The 20,624-nt window shown below is 34.7% G+C and overlaps 1 protein-coding gene across 1 annotated transcript in view; it reads left to right on the top strand.

Annotated features, from left to right (window-relative positions):
* CSMD3 (CUB and Sushi multiple domains 3) overlaps window positions 1–20,624 on the top strand; it is a 622,514-nt gene that overhangs the window by 394,032 nt on the left and 207,858 nt on the right. Inside the window, exons 28-29 of the mRNA XM_026841511.1 lie at window positions 15,383–15,574; window positions 20,184–20,317. Coding sequence (XP_026697312.1) covers window positions 15,383–15,574; window positions 20,184–20,317 — 326 coding nt within the window. The remainder of the gene's footprint in view (window positions 1–15,382; window positions 15,575–20,183; window positions 20,318–20,624) is intronic.

Raw genomic sequence — 20,624 nt, 5'->3', positions numbered from 1 at the left:
TTTTGAAGCCATGAATACAGTTTTTAATTCCTTTGCTCTAAGATATTTTTGTAATTTTACCCCCTTCCAGAGCTTGTCTAGGAGAGTCTCACATATTTGCTCTTTTATTTAATGTTGAGGCCAAAAAGGGAATGGGGAGAGCATTATGCACTGAACTTATTCAGGTAGTCATTTAGGGTGAGTGGAAAAAGAGATTGATGTAGACTAAGAATGAATTTGCAAGATAAAATGGATGGGACATAGGACAAAAGCCATAAAGCAGCTGCTGATGCACTTCCAGTGCTTCACCTAAAAGACGTTTTAGAGTTTCATCTGAAAGGAGAGGTATTTTATTTAATTCTCCATGCTCTTGCAGTCTGTCGAGATCTAATGATGACAGTTTAAAAGGATCCATGAACTGTTACTGCCTCAGCATTTCTCTTACTCTCAGTCCAGGTTCACAAAATCACAGTGATCCTTCTCAAATACTTGATGTGCACAGTTTGGGTATATATTCCTTGTTAGCATCACAGAGGGTTTGGTTGTTTGTTTATAATGTTAAGATTGTTGCTGTTTCAACATATTATTTTACTAACCAGGAAAGAAGTATATTTGAGATAGAGGAAAAAAGAAAGATGATTCTGTTCAACTTTGTTTCAAGCTTTCATATACTTTCTTTGAGTATATAATGTTGTCTGAGTGAAACAGATGGTGTCTGTGTACTTTACCTCCAGTATAATTAACAAACAGAAATCTCACACAGGGGAAGTATCTGCTTCTACTTTCCTCTTGCCATTTCTTGAAATTGGGTATGAGTATTTAACAGAATTATTGACCCTTTTACCTCAAGAGGAATGTTATTCAATGACAACAGACATTTTATGTTCAAATCTTGTTAAGATCATGAATGATTTATTATTTTTATATTATTTTCTTAATCTTTAAACTAAAAATCTGTTTCTAAAAAGTGGATTAAGTTTATCGGTTCCTTAGAGTTTTTGATCTCATTTTATCAACTGTTCATACACAGTTCTGCATCTGCCATTTATTTAATGAGTGAAAATGACTTGAATTTCACTCCTTTACAAATCATCCAATATATTAAAAAAAAAAAAAAAAAAGAAAAAAAAAAAGAGAAAAGAAAATTATCTGGTAACATAAATTACAGGTGAGATAGCATTCTTCACCAAATTAAAGGGTGGGGAGAGGGAAAGCCTAGAGTATCTGAAATCTTATTAAAATAGTAGAAAGTAAATTATAATTTAATTAGTATTATGTATTCCAGCCAGCACTGTTAAAATTATCTCTGTCCAGGGCTGCTCAACATAATCCTTTCCACGGCATCAAAGTTGTTAATAATTTGTAAAATTTAAGGGATGGGAAGAAGAAAGTAAAGATGATATTTTTTTGCCCTCAATTAGTCTGTTTTGTTTCTTTCTTTTTGTTTTCTTACCTTTTTTTTTGAAGAAAAATAAAGGGGATTTTTAAAATCTGAAATAGTAGAACTATTTCCATTATTTTAACATTTATAATCTCTGTAGGTAATTAATTTGAAAAAATCTATTTATATTATGCTGATCTTCTAAGGAATACTGCAGACGTTTTTGTGGTTGACAAGGATAAATTTTCTAAGTTAGTACAATTGTGCATTACTCTGAGAAGGAGAAGAGAAAGTGATGGATTTGGGATGAAATAAGGGAGCTCAGCCTGCTCATGCTTCTGTACTTTCCACCACCATCATGTATCTAGGACTACTAAGGTACTACTAATGCAAACAAAAATGACTCATTGATGTCACTTCTCATCACTGTGGAATAGACCTTTGGTCTAGTACTGTTTTTGATGTGTAGTGTCTAATTTTCTTGCTGGATATCTGCAAACCACGATTATGGAATCTCTTCACATAAACTTTAAAATTTCTCAGTTTCTGTGGTCTCCTTTTAGATGATGGTGAAGGAATACAATAGCAAGAAGAGCCCACAAAGCCTGTAAAAAAAAAAAAAAAAAGTACAAAATTATGCGTAATACAGAATATCTCAAAACTCTGCATATATGTGTAAAAGAGAAATAAGAATCTGTGGGGATTCACCAGTAGGATTGCAATATCAGGATTTTGGAACATGTTTAAATGGGATGGAAAGATTGAATAATGTAGCTAGAGAACTGGTGCCAGAGGTCTTCCCTTAAATAAGAGTGAAAGGTTGACAACAGGCCACAAGCACTGTGCAAATAAAAAGTACCTGTTATAGAATACTTCCTCTGAACTATCAGACAGAGCATGAAGAGCCCAATACATACTAGAAAAACACTAATGAAATCAGCAGTAAATCCATTTGGTTAGTAAATTCTGCACAAAATAGAAAATTAGACCTTCAAGAAAAGTGAAGGAGAAAGAGAAGGGAACAACAATGTATTTGCCAGAGACATAAGCAGTATATGTCAGGGTCAGACATAAGTATTAAGCATAATGAAACATTTTGTTCTGCTAACATTGCTTCATGTCACTAAGTGAAAGTAGTAGTCAAGAGAGGAAAAAAACAAAGAAAGACAACAGAAAAAAGTTCAGCGAGAGCATTAAAGTGCAAAAAATTTGGTGATAATACAATGTGCTTAAAAAAACTTTTTAGTCTCTTTAATATGGGTGAAGTGTGTAATATCACATCCTACTGAACTTGATGAGAGCAGCTATGCAGAGAAGGACTTGGGGGTATTAGTGGATGTATAATTGACTATGAGCCAGCAATGTGTGCTCACAGCCCAGAAAACCCACTGTATCCTGGGCGGCACCAAGAGAAGTGTGGCCAGCAAGTCAAGGGAGGTATGTATGTTTTATGCAGACAAATATGATGAGTTATTACTTCTATGTGAAATGCCTTAATAATGGCTTGTAGCTAGAGACCTGGATTTACGGTATGGATAGATGAATGCAGAAAGGATTTATTGAAAGAAACAGGTTAATCTGTAAATTCTTTTAAAATTCTAAAAAAAATAAGTAGTCCTCTTGGTCATGTTACTGTAAAAATTACTTATTTTACTTATATTGAAGATGGAACTTCCTTAATTTAAACCCCATGCAACATAGTTTTGCCAAACCCTTGTGACTTACATCAATGCAGAGCCTACTCACTTGCCCTAAATTTATAGATGAAGAATTAAAATAGACTTTGTCTGACTTGTGACATGGCATTTCAGAGAGCTCAAGCTGATTTGGCTCCTAATTGGGAACATCATGTGTCTCAGATTAACGTTTTAAGTTCATATTTCAGTTTCCTATGTGTGAAACTATTCTTTGAATCTGAAAAATCTGCTCATATGTTTTCAGTTAAAGCAATAAAAAACTGAACACTGTACTTCAGGTTTCTCAGATAAAATTTGTAATTTTGGTGGGTCATTTCATCCCCAAACAAAAGCCATTGCAGATCTTTATAATTTTCGATAAAACTAAATTTGGAAGAGAAAAAAAAAAAGTCTTTAATTGGAATCATAACGTTATAAATGAAACTACTTTTCTATTTCAGAAAAAGTTCTCTTTAACTTTTATCATAATTTATTTTCTCTTTGATTAGTCCAACCTCTTTGACTAAATTCCTTAAAGTTAACTATTGATTGAAATAGTGCACAAAACAAAAGTCTCTATAGTAGTGCATTTGTACAAATATTTGAAACTATTTCAGCTAAGATTCTTTGAAAATTTAATAGAATGTATATTATTTTCCATTTTGTATTAGACAGTAAAAAAAAATATAGTCAAAAGTATATGGGTTATGCTATTTTGTCTCCCTAAGAGCTGTGGCATCAATAGAAGGGCATTACAATTTGGTCTGTATCCACATATCCCGCTGTATGACTTCAGTCACAGTACCAAATCAGAGAATGAGGGGATAAGGAAGCCTGATCATCAAATAGTAACCTCTGCTTAATAATGCAGTTTGCCTCTTTAGGCTCCTTTGGGACTGAAATTATGAGCCTTGATTGACCGGATAAGGAGTAGAATCTCAGTGAAGCTTTCCCTTCCTTGCATTTCCAATAAGTGAGCAAAACTGCATGGGATCAGGGCTTGCTACTTTTTGTCTTCCATGTATGAAGAAAAACCTCTCCAACCACTTGTCCTGTGGAGATTTCACCTGGAAAATTAGCCTCTGCATTCACGTACTACATTGGTTATTCAGCAGTCCTTTTTTGCAGTCTTGCATAGAATTACAGACAAACTACAGTGTGACTGGCAAATTCATCAGCTGAGGTTTACAGGAATTATTTTGATGATACAAAGTGTTCTTACAATATGTTTTGCATGTAGGAGAATAATGTTGAGCTGGTTTTGTAGTATTCTCCAAAAAGGGATATTGTTAAGTATTTGGTAACATACATAGAAGAAAACAGCATGGAATTGACAATCATATGACTGGGCAAACCATTTTTCAGTGGTAAAAAATGAGATGCCATAGTTATTCTGCTCTCTGTTTTCACTGATAAATTCTGGTATTGTACTAATGCTACTTTGCAGATGGATTTTCTGTTTCTCGTTTTCAGTATCAGCAGTTTCTTTTATGATTCATGTTCCATCTTTATATACACAGACACATGCATAGATGCACACACATGCACACAGAGAGATATGATGGGCTCTTTCTTCCAAGTGAAAATACATTTTTAGGGCTGTTATCCTTTTTCTACACTCATATTACAGTAGAATGGATAAATGTACAGGAAGGACAGCTATTTGGAGATTTATCTTCTGTTTCTCCAAGGTCTTATCCTCTCGCTGTGTATATCCAAGGTCTTATCCTCTCGCTGTGTATATCTCATTGTTAGTCAGTGAGTGTAATTCAAGTGTGTTTTCTCTTGTATGTAATCCATACGATAAGAAAACAAGGCGTTTTAGTGCTAACTTATAATGGAATGAACATATCGCAAAAATGTATCTAGAGAGAAGTAATATTTTGGGAGAATGGCCAAAATATATAAGTGAAAGTCCTTGAAAGCATATCAAACTAAATTTATGCTTGATCAGTAATACTTTTTCATGTTCTATAACTAATCTCATGGCCTTTTGGAAAGCTTTCACTAGTGGAATCCAGACCCTCTTTCTCAGGCCATAATTCTTTCAAATTCTGTATATGGAATTTACATCACATATACATCTCCTTACTTCAGATTTGAGAAGAGTTCTTAACACGGAAGTGACTTCAAGTTTGTTAGCTCATTGTCTATTCCTACTTTCCCTTTTACTCCATTCCTGGCTAGGGCTGGGTGTTTTGTAACATAGTTAAAGGGAGATTTTTGCTACTATTTTATTGCCATATAAATATTTCTTTTTTTTCTTAAAAATATTCCAATAAGCTGCCTGATTTAATAAATTACAGATCTAGCAAAGACATTTGACTGAAGGAATGCTCATCAGTCAGTCTTTTATATATGACTGTGGAAAAAAATTATTTGTGGACTGGTAACTTCAGTTACATACCGTACTCAGACATGTGGTCTGAGATATAATTCATTTACATACAGGAATTTGAAAACCTTGCAAAGAAAAAGAAAATAAGAATCAGTTCTTTACATGCTTACTGTTGTGTTGGGAAGGTGTAATCTGTGTAATGAGACTAAATAACAGAGAAGCTGTTTTCGGACAGTATTCTGTAACTTTTTGCAAGTGACCATAGTAAAATGCTTTCTTAAGTCAAATGTTTTATTTATCTTAACAAAGATCAGAGTAATGGCATTCAAGTGTAGGGATGGAATGTTACCAAATAATGAGGCCAACTCTGTACTAATGTCAAGCTTTTCAATTATAGTACAAAAAAATCATCAAAGCAAAAAGTCAATGATAGCTCAATACTTCAGACAGATTAAACACCTTCTTTTTTTACCAGGTCTCAGGAGCTTCAGATTTGGCCCTATCTTTAGGAACTCCCAAAATATTAATAGGGTTTCAAAGCTGTAAGTCTATAATGCTTATATACAATCTGTGATACTAAATGACAAAATAGAAAATTTGACTTCTAAGATAGGAGCAATCTCCCCCTCTTTTCAGAGGATTTCAGCTCACCCAAAGTGCAAAACTAAGGACGAGGTAAACAGCAGTGCTGTTCTCTCTTGCACAATTGTATCCTTAACAGTTGCAACAGGACAGGTTGCATGCTATTCTGTAAAGAATCAAATATAAACAGATGTATTTTCACTCAGATAGTCTTAACGATCTTTTCAGTGGAAATGGTATTAAAAACCGGGTGACCATTGGTACCATTATTCAATGCACAAGTAGCCTTTGTGTGTGGTCCAAGATCCTGTTGATTGCTTCTTTCTGAGAAGCTATTTCTATCTCCATATATTCATATACACACATAAAGAAATATGCCATCTAAAATAGGAATAGATCTGGTATAAAAAGCTTAAATGTATAGTTCCAAAAAACCCCAAACTCCAAATCTAAATGAAATTAAGATTTTTTTTTTTTTTTTTTTCAAAACACTTCCCTGATGAAATGCATTGCCTGCATGATTACATATTGTCACACTATCCATTTTCTGCTGAGTTCCAGCAATTATCTGAAACCATATGTCAATTTATTTGAGGCTGGGTTTCATGCTCAGTGCCAAAGCTATGTGAAAATGCTTAAGGAATAATAGATGTTCAGAACTGAAGATAGCTCATGAGGTTGTCCAATAAGACATAAGAGCAGTGTAGTACTTCAGATAGTTTTAACAAAATGCATTTTAAAACAAAGCTACATTGACAACAACAACAAAAACAGGAAGAAAAAAGAAAGTTAGGTTATCTTGTTAAACTTGTGCCTGTTCTCTCCCTAAGAACTAAAATCTGATGGTAAAATCAGATAAAGTCCCTTAGGAAATAACTTGATCTCCACTGTTCCCCCCACAAAAGAAGGTATGAGACTATAACAGGTTACAAGGTAAACAATTTTAAAACAAGTTCAGTTAACAATTGCTACTAAATACTTTTGATTGGTAATCCATATAATGCATAAAATAACCTGGATATGAATTCTGAATACAGTAGCAATTAAATAATATTTAAGCATGAAGTTGGCCAAGTAGTCTGTCTCTTCCAACTTGAGTTATCATGTAAGCGTTCTAAAACTTATCATTACTGGTCATACAAACCATTGCTGTTGGAAACACAGAAGTATAAATCTCCAGGTTTCATAAAGACCACATGTAATGTAAAACAAAAGCAGTGTGATGAATATTTAATAACATGGGACTTGGCATCTACAGTAACCATGAACCTGAGATGTCTATCAGAACTACCTTTATTGTTGAGCCTTCTTGGAAAATCTAACAGGCGAATCTACACTGATTAAAATATATATGGAGTGAATTTCTTAATGGGCTTCAGTATACACCAAATATATATATCGGTTTATAACTAAAAAACATGAATATATGGCAGGAGAAAGACGCAAACTCAAACCAAACAGATGTATCTTTTTCTTCTTTTTTCAAGGCCCTGTCCAAATTTACTTTTTTGTTCTATTTTTTGGTGGGTTTTTTTTTCTTCAAAATGATTAATGTCTCCTACATGTCAAATAAAATTATGAAAATAAAGTGTTTTGATAGCTAAGGTCCTTGAAACGAACTCTATGCATAGAAATTTAATTATTTGTCTTTCTGTCTATGAACAGACAATGCAGTAAAACATTGTTTTAAAAATCTCCTTTTTCCATATTTTTAAAACTTACATGCTTTATGTTTTCTTTCAAAGTTTCTTAAAATAATCTTTCCATATGTCAGGGTCTTGAGTGCACTAAACTGGCCTTACTGACCCTGAGTATCTTCAGCTGGGAATCCCCTTACCCAGGAGCCCCGTTTCAGCTCAGTACAATGCTCCTGAGCAATGCTGGGGGAGTGCTGGTCTCCCGCCCTGCGGACGGACCCCTTGGGCCTCCACTGTGGGGAGCTTGACTCCTGTACACACTTTTCTGCCCTATGCTGTAGGGAGCTTTGCTCCTGGATGGGCTGCAAGCCAGTCATATCCCTGGATTCTATTGCCTGATTTACTAGTAGTTTTCGGAGGGTAGATTTCTTTTCCCCGAAATCCCTCCATTTTCCCACTTGTCAAATGAGCATAGTATGTTATGAAGGTTACCAGGCATGGTTTTACTTTCTATATTTTTTATAATAATTGTCTTTAAAAGATTTTTGGTCAGGGTCATCTTTAATACTTTTTTTTTTTTTTGCAGGTTAGAATCTCCCAGAAAACTTTGTACTCAATTTATGTGTGGGTGTGGATGCATGAACCTGTGCATGTGCCCACATATAATGCAGTGTAATGCAATGTTTAAGAAAATAACCTCACAAAGACATTACAGGTTATTTATTATTAGGACAGTATTACCAAAATGGGAATATTATTTGTTATATAATTGGAAATGGGGAAAGAAAAAAAAAAAAAAAAGCCATTAGCCTGTAAAGGACCTTGCAGCAGTCTCCAGCATGCATCTTTTCACGCAACTTTACAAGTTATGGCTCGCCTGTTTCTGTGAGCCTGGGGATAGCAAAGAGAAATCCCCACTGAGGGACTACACAGCTGCACAAATTCACAAGAAATCTGTAACTTACTTAGTGAACTTTCAGGACAGAACAATTTAATTGACTTAACCCTTCTTTTGACAATAGCATGCACACAGCCTACATTTGACAGTTACATGTTTAAAAAGACAAGTACACAAGTATCACAAGCTGCAGCCCCTGTGAGTTCAGAGGCAGCCAGGAAATGCCCGTGGAGGGCTACTGGGGAAAAGAGTGTTACCACTCCTGTTCCAACGTGTAACCCTTCTTCAGTCATCCGTTTCCTGTTCTCATGTGTGGTACCAGGCTTGGTGCTGGGATGCATTTGGTCAAGACTCAGAAAGTATCTCTGAGAGTTATAGAGATATGGTAGAAATGGGCCTTGCTATCTGTAAGATAAGTACCAACCATTCCTATGGCTTTGGACAGCAAATGACCTGTTGTCTGTGCCAGAGCCCTGGATTGTCAACGTGTTTGCTGCTGCTGCTCTGAGAAGGTTATGGAATGTGTGACCTGATAGCTGCTATTGATAATCCTCAGTACCTATTGCTCCATCATCTCTCACAGTACTTACAGCAACAAGAGAAGCAAACCAACCTGCTGTCTCATCTCTAGACATTCCACATGGACCTTCTCTTCTTCAAGAAAGTCATTCAAGAATTTAGTCTGTTCTCTGGTCTTCTTGGAATATCTGCAACTGAAACGTAAACAGATGATTTAGCTATTTTCTTACCAAGCTTTTATTTCTTTGAGATTACTTAAGGATTATTTGAATCTGCAGCTAAATCCAGGTATTACATTCTTTGAGCTACTGACTCTTGAACTACTCGGGAAGCTCTATGAGAAGCCACATCAATATGTATTCTATCTTCTGTTTCCAATTAGGAGAGATTTGAACTGTGGCCTACCCCAGTTTACTAATTTCTCTGGCTTTGTTTATTTTTATTTGAGTTTTTTTGTTATGGGCTTTTTTGGTTGGTTGGTTGTTTTTTTCCCATGTAAAATAAACATGACCTAGCTTGCACCTCCTAACTTGTTTACTGTTGCAAAATCTGAGAGGAATGAAACCCAAATTTAAGTGCCTAAGAAGATGTAGCTATGAGTTAGGTAAACAGAGAGCTTTCCTAGACAACCTAGAAAACCTTGATTGTGAAAAAAGTTACTCTTTTTGTTGAAAGGGTGCATTGTCCCAATGAAATTCTGATTTTGTGCTTTATTCTTAATATTTTCCCATTTTAATCTTCAGACAATAACTGACAAACTTAAATAGAATCAATGAAGTCATACAAAATCAACCAACTGAGCCTGTGGTTAGAATATACTTAAGAATTTTAATGACTATGCTCCGAAATCTCTATTAAATCTATAGCAGAAACAGAAATTTAAAATAGACCAAAAAAAAATTCTTATCAGTACTATGGTGGTAGAAGACTCAATAAAAACAATAGCTATTTTATTCTTTCTTTTTGAGGAAAAAATTTATAGAAGGTTGTATTTGAGATAGAAAATACCAGGCTGATCTGGTTGTTGAACACTGTTAGAGATGCAGTGTCCATATGGCTAAAGTGGAGTCTGGGACAGTTTGAATTTTGAAGGTGCGGTCTGTCAGGATTGGTTCAGACTGATACAAGTTTGAAAGATCAACACCCGTAGAAAGCCTTTATTTAAATGATAGTAGTTTTGAAGAACATGGTTTTTTAAGTTTTGGGTTGGTTTGGTTTGGTTTGGGTTTTTTATATGCTGTGTGTTTTGAAGAGATTGAAATTTGGAAGGTTTAGTGCTTCCATGGGATTCTGTGCAGGAAAAAAAAAAAAAAAAAGTTGGGTTTTTTTTCCCCCCCCTATTTCTAAACCAAACAAATAAAATTCCCCTTTGTCTTCTCTCCAGAAAACATGCATAAATTAATTTAAAAGAATAAGTAATGTTGTCTCAGGGCTGGGGTTCAGACTTTTTACTGATATCAGACTTGTCATTCAATAGAAAACTAAATTTAGAAATCACTGTTAACAGCAAGAAATCCCAAGATATTTATTATATTGCTCTCAGCATCAGTGGAGTCTATTAGTGCCTTGTCGCACTTTTAATACCATGTTTCAAAGTATCTTTCCTGCATGAAAATGGAGCTGTCATTTTAGGACATTACAATCACATATCAAATTGTCTGGGCTTATGAACTATCAGAAACCTTTGGACCCTGGCAGTAACTTAATATTTTTGAAGCAGGAATGATCAATTTACAATAATTTAGTTATCTGATTTATTGCTTAAATACATTTTAATGACTTATTAAAAAGGTGTATTGAGATGTTTTTATACCTCATTTCAAGGACGTTTGTAGACAGATCTGTGTTTAAGCTTTCTGGGTATGACTGAATGCTGGTTTAATGGTCTCTGCAGCTGTGTAGGAACATTTCTACAGCCATGTACGGCTAGTCAAGTGATGATTTTAATCTTAACTGCTTAGAACATATGAACTTGTTCATATGAGTGCTCTTAGGACAAATCCAAATGGAAGATGGAGAATATATTAAATGGCTTTACTTCTATGAAACTCCAAAACAAGGTTCTGCCCCACTTCCTTCAAGTCACATATCAGGAATGGGGTAAAATAAGTAACTCTCCAGAGTAAGTATTATTTGTTCCTGTGCATCGACACATGTTTTCTGGAGAACTGATGGTCTCATATGCAAAGTCTGTGTTGGAGAAATGCACTGGTTCTATAATTATATACAGTACTGAGTTTTTCCTTCTCTGGTTCCCTTATAATATTTTTTTTAACCTCACCCCCCCAAAAAAAAGATATCTCTGTATTTGAGGATTCTTATTCTGACAATCTAATTTGGAAAAAGAAAAAAAAAAATCCATCTTCTTTTTGAGGCAAATACATGACATTGAGGGAGTCAAAATTTATTATAATATAGGATTTTTCTCTCAATAGAAAAAGATTGATGTATCAGGTCAATGTTTCCTTCTGTTCCAACACATGAGAATGTGAAGTGTCTAAGAAGTAGATGTTTCTCCCTTGTGATGTTGACTGTACAAGGAATCTAGGAAACAAGCCTATTAATATGACACCTAAATTTCACATGTCCAAAATTAAGTTAAAGTAATCTCATTCCTAATTAAGCAAGTTGAATTTAGACACATGCTTACGGAGAAACATGTGGTTTTCAGAAATGCTGTAAAGGAATAATTTATTACACTTTAACCTCACTGTAAGTGTGGGACTGTGTTTGGATATCTTCTCCTAGTGTACTCCTTTTTAAAATCAATCAGAAGGAAAAAAAAAAAAAAAAAAAAAAAATGCTCAGTTATTTCCTCAAAATATGAGAACAGGTAAAAAAAAAAAAATCTGCTACCATTTATATATATTAGTGTCTACTACCATTTAAAATGAAAATCAAATTAAAATGATAGCTGAAATTTTGTACCTAAATTTGTTCTTTACTTTTGTTAAAATGCTCCATAGAGGTATGTGTGTATTTTGAAATGGAGGTCAGAGATAGATACAAAGCTGACTGGAGTGCTTGTTCTCAATAGAAAATATTGGAGATTTTTATATAAGTATAAATTAAAAATTTAGAGGAAGATGTGTCAAAAATTTATCTATGTTTGACTTGTCCAGTATGCATACCTATCCAAGGATTTTACCTATTTTTACTCAATCACATTCCAAAGAATGTGGGACAAATTATGCTAAATATTCTAAGTTAGTAGCTTTATAAATCTACAGGGTACTTGCACTAAGAAATCAGCACTGTTTTACTATCCTGATAATGATACTGAAGATAATGTCACACAACTGCTTGAATAAATAAATCACGTATCATGTACTAGCAATATTATGGAGGTTTTTTACTCTCTTTCTTAAAGTGCCTCCCTAATTTAGCACTTTAACAGAAAACATAGAAACAAAATTTCCCATGGATTTTAGACAACTAAACCCAAAATTATTATTTATGTATGAGAAAGTAAAAATAAATATATCAGTTCATGTCATGAATCTTAGTGCTTTTAATGTTCTTTCCCTAAAACAGTCATAGAATAGTTTAGATTGTAAAGGACATCTGAAGACCTCTAGTCCAACTCCCTCCTCACACACAAGTCAAACATACCAGACTACTTGGGGCTTTGAAAATTCCAAGCTTGGAGATAACAGCTTCTCTAGAAAAAAATTTCTGGTGTTTGACCCTTGTAGTGAACCAGTTTTTTGGTTTTACGCAGTTGTAGTTTTCCTTGTTGCAATTTCTGAATATTTTCTTTCTGCTTTTGCAGAAAGAGTTTTTGCCCTCTCTATTCATTTCTGCAAAGCTGCTTTCTGGCAAATTGTTTCTTGGGATTGATTTGTCCCAGATGCAGGATTTTGCATTTCCTTTTTTGAACTTCATGAAGTTTCTTTCAGGTCCTTTTCCAGCCTGCTGAGATCTCCCTAAATAACATCGCTGCACATGAGCTTATCAGCTGATCCTCTAGTGTCTGTAAACTTGCCAAGAGTTTTCTTGGTCCCACTGTCCTCATCGTTAATGAAGGTGTTGAACAATACTGAAGTCAACATCCACCCCTGAGGGACACTGCTGATAGTCATCTGCCGCCTGGTTTTTGGATCATGGGCACTCTTTGAGCCTGGCAGACTAGTCTGTTTTCCATCCATTTCATACTCCATGTTATCCAAACCATGTTTCACCAATTTGGCTACAGAGCCAAAAGCAAAAGTAGGTTGAACAAACATGCAAGTATGCAAGAAGGCTACTCCTGTACATGGCAAATAAGGAAAAGTTTATCAGTTTGGCATATGTAGCTCATATTATAAAGTTAATTTGCATAAGATTAAGACATGAGATTAAAAGAACCCCAAAGAGTTTGTATCAGGAATTGCAAATACATCTGGATGGCCCTTTACCTTCTTTTTCAGCCATATTAAATTATTTGCAGAATGATAGAATCTAGTAAGAACAAAATGATGTACAGTTAATAACAACTTTTATAGCAACAACCTCCTCTCTTGAGCACTTCAAGACTGATTACAAATTCTGTGTAAGTGTCAGCCTCCATTCTTCTAGAATTGATTTCAGCAAGTTTTACATAAGGCGCAGGAATGTTACTCTAGTTTATGACAAGATTCAAGGCAGGTCGTATTTAAGTGGGCAGCATAGAGTTTCTCTCCAATATGGATTGCATGACTGGCCAACACTAATCAAAAGATACAATGATGTGTTCTGTGTTCTTCGAAGGGAGGAATGCAGATTAATATATGACTATTTTTTACTGCTTGTTTCAATCTAGTTTACTTTAAGGATTTCTTTTTTACTCCTGACCTGTGTTAACACTATGAACCTTTTCATATTTGATGAAATTTCACTCCTGTGTGATCTAGCTCCAGTATCTTATTCTCTTACATGCACCATGTGCAAAATCTGCTAGTATAGTGCAGTGAAATTTAATAAATCCATATTTTAGAAGTATTTTTTTCTAAATTGTAAACCAGCAATATTTAAGATATAAACAGGAGTCCTGATCATTGTGTCTAAAGTAGAAATTCTGAAAACTTTCATGATTATATTAAAAAAAAAATCTTTCATTTATTATACTGTAGTTTATATTTTAAATAAATATTTGAGGAATAAGGAGAAAAAAATTCCCTAACTTTCAGTCATAGCTGATTTCTTCTTTTTTTTTTTTTTTTTTCCCCTGTACTCCAGACTTCTTATGTGGAAAAATAACCCCATAAAAAGCCCCATAACTTTATAGAGCTGATTATTTTGTTTTTTTATGAAGTATGTCTCAGAAAGCAAGATACATTTGTTTGTTTGTTTGTTTAGGGACATAACCCATTGAGACCAAGATTTCTTCTTCAGAAACATAGTAAATATATAAACCATTTCAGATTAATACATTGCTGTCTGCTGGTACTAGCTCCCCAGAAAGAGGGCATCTGAATTAATTCTTAGTACTGCCACTTCGTGTTTATGTTATACAGATTACTGAGCTCAGTGGGACTAGTTCCACAGGCAACTCTGACATCTGTTATCTATTTGTAATACATATAATACATTTCAGTTCTCTAATGTAAGTTGGAAATAATATTTACTTCAATTAAAATTTATGAGCTTACTTTTCACATAATCTTACATATTTTGGTGCATAATATATTAAATAATACATTGATCCTAATATGTTAAATCTGGGGGAAAAAAAAATCTATAAATCTCTTTTACTTCTCTTGTAGTCATTGTGATTAAGTGTCTTAGGAATAATTTGTACTTATCCTTTACGTGTAGCTGTATATTCTCTCAGACTAAGTCCATGTGTATTTTTCTTTCTGTAGGTGATTTCTTTAATATTATTTCAAAAGCCTAGCATGGTAGATATATCATGTTAAAGGGTGTAGATATGAATGATAAATTAAATTCACTTCCAAATTCTCTACTAAATGTTATGCCATACATACTTTTAAGAATGATAGAAATGTGGAGAACTGAAGATGTGTACAAGCATGGCTTATTGGACAACCCAAGGTTCTTAACCCATTCTTTCCTCTTCAGGAATATTAAAATTCCTCTAAGTTAGAAGTTCTGAGTGTCCAGGGTACTAGAAAATCTCTTACTTCCCTTTTTACATGTTATAATGCTCCATAAATTTTTTTCTTAAAAAAAAAAATAATTGAAAAATTAGACATTTTCGATAATTAAAGCAGGTGGCAAAAATTAAGAGTATAAACCCAGCAGCTTGTTGTATGGTTTATCAAAATTTTAGAAGTGAGTAGGAAAATTTTGGACTTGTAGATCTTCTTAATTAGGAAAAAGTAATATGGAAAAAAACGGATTGCAAAGCTGACTTCTTGAAAAAAATATTTTATTTTTCCCCTTCTTTGTTAGGTTCTGTAGCTACTGCCTGCCGTGATCCTGGTGTTCCCATGAATGGAACTAGAAATGGGGATGGAAGAGAACCTGGAGACACTGTCATTTTTCAATGTGATCCTGGCTATGAACTGCAAGGAGATGAGAGAATAACCTGCATTCAGGTAGAAAATCGGTACTTCTGGCAGCCCAACCCACCAGTCTGTATAGGTATGCAGAAAAAAAATCAAATGTTTTCCTAAATTTTGAAATTCTTGTACAATGAATCACACTGCTCTAGAAAATTTCTTTGAAGAACAAATGCATACAAGTACTACACATCTCATAAATTATTCTGTATAAAGCTTCAACAGACATTACAAACACCTTTCCTCTGTAGTTGCAATAGTTCTCATCGTTTTCCTCTCAAGGACATATTTATAATTTGATGATCTGTGACGGAGAAAGTGAGAAAGTCAATGTCAGTAACACTCAGCTTTGCCTTAAAATTGAAAAATGGTGATAAATGGGGAGGTTCATATGTCCATGCATGTAAAATATCAGGCAAATTACCTGGTGAATTTATAGATCAAGTAACATCATGCAAGGGCTAAAGTAGGGTGCCACAGAGAAGACTGAGAAGATGGTAGCCTCATTTCTCTGGCAGTCTTCATTATTTTAGAAAGAAAAAAAAAAAATCATTAGTAAAAATTAGTATGTACCATTTATTTCTAGAAATGCCGTCTTAGTCTCTATGCTATTCTGATTAACATAGCTTGTATAAAATGGATTTTGAAAGCATTTAACTCGGTTAACTGAATCCTGATGAAAAGTAATAAGAAATTACAAAGGTCTCTAGTAGATAGTAGCCTTCCAGTGATCTTTTCTGAGGAAAGTCTTATAATTATTATTATTGATCTAGAAAATATCTGAATTTAATAAAATTTGACTTGGGAGCTATTTTAAAAAGTTGAAGATTAATGGGGTTTTTTTTATTGCTGTTAATGGTATAGTTTGAAATAAAAAATAATTTAACTGTCCATCTTTGTGTACTTTAACTCCCTGGAGAGTCTCTTTGATTATCAACTAGACATTGGTAAGGATTAAATGAAAGAATCAGTCTCACTATAAACACAAATAGTAACTGCTAATGTGTGTAAAGGAAAGAGTAAGTAGATAAGAAAGAAGCTATGAATATGCAAATATTCTATCAATGAAATTAACAGAGAACTAAAGTAAATCAAGACACATTAGGAAAGTATCAATGGAAGCAGACATTGAGAGAAAGTAGTCTGAAACAGGGTCATGACAGTTTGAGTTAACTTTGTATCAACGTGTGTAAGTTCAGGGTGACTCGGAAAATATCATCAGACTGATACAGTTTAGGGGTCATTTCAGTGAAGCTTGGTTACAGTGGATAACCTTAATGTTCTCTTCAATAGTCTTCACATTTTCATTCTTGAGATACAGATAGTGCAGCCTGAAGCATTAAAGTGCTTGAAGAGCATGAATTTACAGCGCTATATTGAAGAACCCTAGTTCAAGGTCATGAGTAACATTTACATTCCATACAACCTCACAGTTCCTCTTTTGCACAAACTTTTAGTTCAGCAAGATAGAAGGTTACAATGACCTCTTTTACAGTTAGAGGAAGCATATTGCTTTGTAATAATTTAATATTATTTTGTTTCAGAATTGTAACAAAAGAACATTAGAGATGTGACTGATTAGAAATAATGCCAATTTTAATCTTGTGAAGACAGAGAAATTGCCATTATTATCCTTATTATATAACTAAGTAAATTATTTACTAAATCAAAATCCACTAGTCTGTTACCTTGTAGCTAATGCAACTTTCTCAAGCAACTGAAAAGCTCTGAGAAATATCAGGATGAAATTTTTATTTGGCGATTGTTAAGTGAAGCAAAAAAAAAAATGTGCTTGGTCTTGAAAATTATTATATACATTTGCTAGTACTATTGATTTATAATATTTATGTGTTCCTAGAACAAGGTAGTGTTTCAGCTAACTGCTTTTACACAAAACAGTGATTTTGGAATTCATTACCACTTACAGTATCAAAATGTAATGGAAGATTCTAATTTTATTTTAGTTTTGAGGTAATTTAGCTATCTATTGATCCATTTTAATATAAGATAAATAAATAAAATGTAGGAAGACTATACTGATATATATTGTAACTGTGGATATATTATCTACTTAAGTTTTCTATCACTACTTGAATTCTTAAATGATTTATGATTTATTTCTTATAAAAATTAGAACTTTCATTAGAACTCACTCTGTATATTTCCCACTCAGTTGATTTATATCTGTACATATCATTTTGATCTGTACCTGGACTTCAGTAAAGCCTTTGAGACAATTTCCCACTGTATTCTCCTGGAGAAACTGCCTACTTGTGACTTGGATGGTGTTGTGGTTTGAACCCCGCCGGTAGACAATCACCAACTGGCCAGTCACTTACTTCCCCTGCCCCTCCCTGGTGAAATGGGGGGGGGGGGGACACATGACACGACAAAAAAATAATTTCATAGGTTGAATTAAAAGAGTATTTAGCGGTAGTAACAAAACAACATTAACAGTAGTAAGTCCAAATGAGTAATATACAATGCAGTTGTTCACAGCGACAGGTATGCAGCCCACCCCCAGCAGCGTTCCCCAACCCCAACAAAAATCCTGCCAGGCTGACTGGAAAAAAAGAAATGAGAGAGCACACATCTCCGTTATATACTGAGCATGATGTCACATGATATGGAGTACTCCAATGACTGATGCAGGCCCGACCCTCTAGCTGTGCTCCCTCTCAGCCCAAGGAAAGTTAACTCTATCCTGGCCAAAACCAGGACAGATGGGCATACTCTTTTCTGAATAAAAAAATGGATGGATGGATGGATGGATGGATGGATGGATGGATGGATGGATGGATGGATGGGCCCAAAGAGAGGTGGTGAATTAAGTTAAATTCGGTTGGCGGATGGTCACAAGTGATGTTTCTGTGAAGGCGCAGTATCAGGGCCAGTTCTGTTTAATATCTTTGTCAAAGATCTGGATAAGGGAATCAAGTGCATGCTCAGTAAATTTGCGGGCAACACCAAGTTAGGCAGGAGTGTTGATCTGCTTGAGGGTAGAAAGGGTCTATAAAGGGATCTGGACAGGCTGTATTGATGGGCTAAGGCCAATTAGATGAGGTTCAACAAGGCTAAGTGACAGATTCTGCACTTTGGTCACAACAACCCCATGCAATGCTACAGGCTTGGGGAAGAATGGCTGGAAAGCTGTCTGGCAGAAAAAAAAAAAAAATAAAAATTGAATGTTGCTCAACAGCTAGCTGCATATGAACTGGCAGTGTGCCTAGCTAGCCAAGAAGGCCGATTAGCATGCTGGCTTGTATCAGAAATAGTGTGGCCAGAAGGGCTTGGGAAGTGATTGTCCCCCTGTTCTCAGCACTGGTGAAGTCACTCCTCGAATACTGTGTTCAGTTTTGGGCCTCTCACTGCAAGAAAGACACTGAGGTGCTGGAGTGCATCCAGAAAAGAGCAACAAACTGGTGAAGGGTCTAAATCACAAGTCCTGTGAGGAGCACCAAGGGAACTGGGGTTGTTTAGCCTGGAGAAAAGGAGGCTGAAGGGAGAGACCTTATCACTCTCTACAACTACCTGAAAGGATCTTGTAGCAAGGTGGGTTTCAGTCTCTCTCACAAGTAACGAGTAACAAGCTATAGGACAAGAAGAAGCAGCCTCAAGTTGTACCTGGAGAGGTTTATATTGTATATTAGGAAAAATTCCTTCACTGAAAGGATTGTCAAATGTTGCCTGCCTAGGGAAGTGGTGGAGTCACCATCCCTGGAGTTATTTAAGAGATGTGCAGATGTGGTGCTTAGGGACATGGTCTAGTGGTGGACATGGTAATCTTAAGTTAATGGTTGGACTTGATAGTCTTAAAGGTCTTTTCCAACCTGAGTGATCAGCTCCTTTCCATGGTACTGTAGATGATCACTTCATAGAATTGAACTTTGCAGAGTTTTAAGTCTTTATAAAATCATATCTGGAATATTTTGAATAAAATAAGTTCTTTCATAAAAAAAAAAAAAAATCGTTAGAAAACATGCTTATTTTCTTGTCTTATATGAAGTCTCAGTTAAAGAATGCTGAAACAGAAAATTTCATGAGGGTAGTGACACTTTCATCCCTTCTATTAAGTATTTACATTTCTGGACCACAAACACACAACATTTAACAATTTTAAAATCAGTCAGAAAAATGTGTTTATCTATTCTGTATGTCCTTGGAAGATATTTTATTTATCTCTGAGTCTGAAAACTGCAATTAGTAGAATGTTTTCTTTGAATTTCATGTATATATCAGTCTTGATCTGAATTAGTAATCAGTGATGTCTGGGGAAAATGCAACGAGTTGCATTATCAGTGGAAGTAGATCATATTTCATATCCTAAGAAGCTTCTTTTATAATGCCTTTAACAAGAAGTAAAAACTGGAAAGCTTATCCAGTCAAGATTTTTATGTCTGCAGCCAGAATATTTTTCAAGTTCACAGTATTTTCAGAAGAGACTTGACAGAATGTTATGCAAGCAAATAAAAGGACACAGAGTTCAAAAACAAGTGCTTCACTTAGTAATATTAGTATTTGTCTAAGGAGAAAAGTGAATACATTTTTCGTTTCTATTAAAGCTTTGTAAATACTTCGCTTGTTTCTTGTTTAACTTTTAGAGGACATTAAATGTCAGTGAACAGCTTGCTGGTACTTGCTTCTTTTTCTCTTACCTTCTTTCTTCAATTCTGATTTATTTTTATTCACAGCTCCCTGTGGAGGAAACTTGACTGGCTCATCAGGTTTTATACTTTCACCAAACTTCCCTCATCCTTATCCCCACAGCAGAGACTGTGACTGGACTATCACTGTTAATAATGATTATGTTATATCATTAGCATTTATCAGGTAAACTGCTCTTTGCTCGTAATTTTCGAAGTCATGTTTGTAGCTTTATTATTGGCAATTGTTCAGAGCCTTGTAGGGTGAAATATTTATTATTAATAGAATTATCAAAATTATTAGTAATTGTTATCTTTGTTAGCAGTCACAACAAATACGTTAGAGTATTCAATACACATAGAGGTGGAGCTTGGAAGCTCATAGCTTCTGTTCATTTAAAAGCACTCTCAGTTTACACTGAATAATGTGGAACTGGATGGTGCTCAATTTGCCAAGATTCTCCTCCTGAGAAGACAGCATGAAGTAAC

This window comes from Athene cunicularia (assembly GCF_003259725.1).
Source record: "Athene cunicularia isolate RWA chromosome 2 unlocalized genomic scaffold, athCun1 chr2_part1, whole genome shotgun sequence".
In the NCBI taxonomy this organism is placed as follows: domain Eukaryota; kingdom Metazoa; phylum Chordata; class Aves; order Strigiformes; family Strigidae; genus Athene; species Athene cunicularia.
The sequence above is the reverse complement of the archived record's forward strand: the minus strand, read 5'-3'. Positions and strand labels throughout refer to the sequence as shown.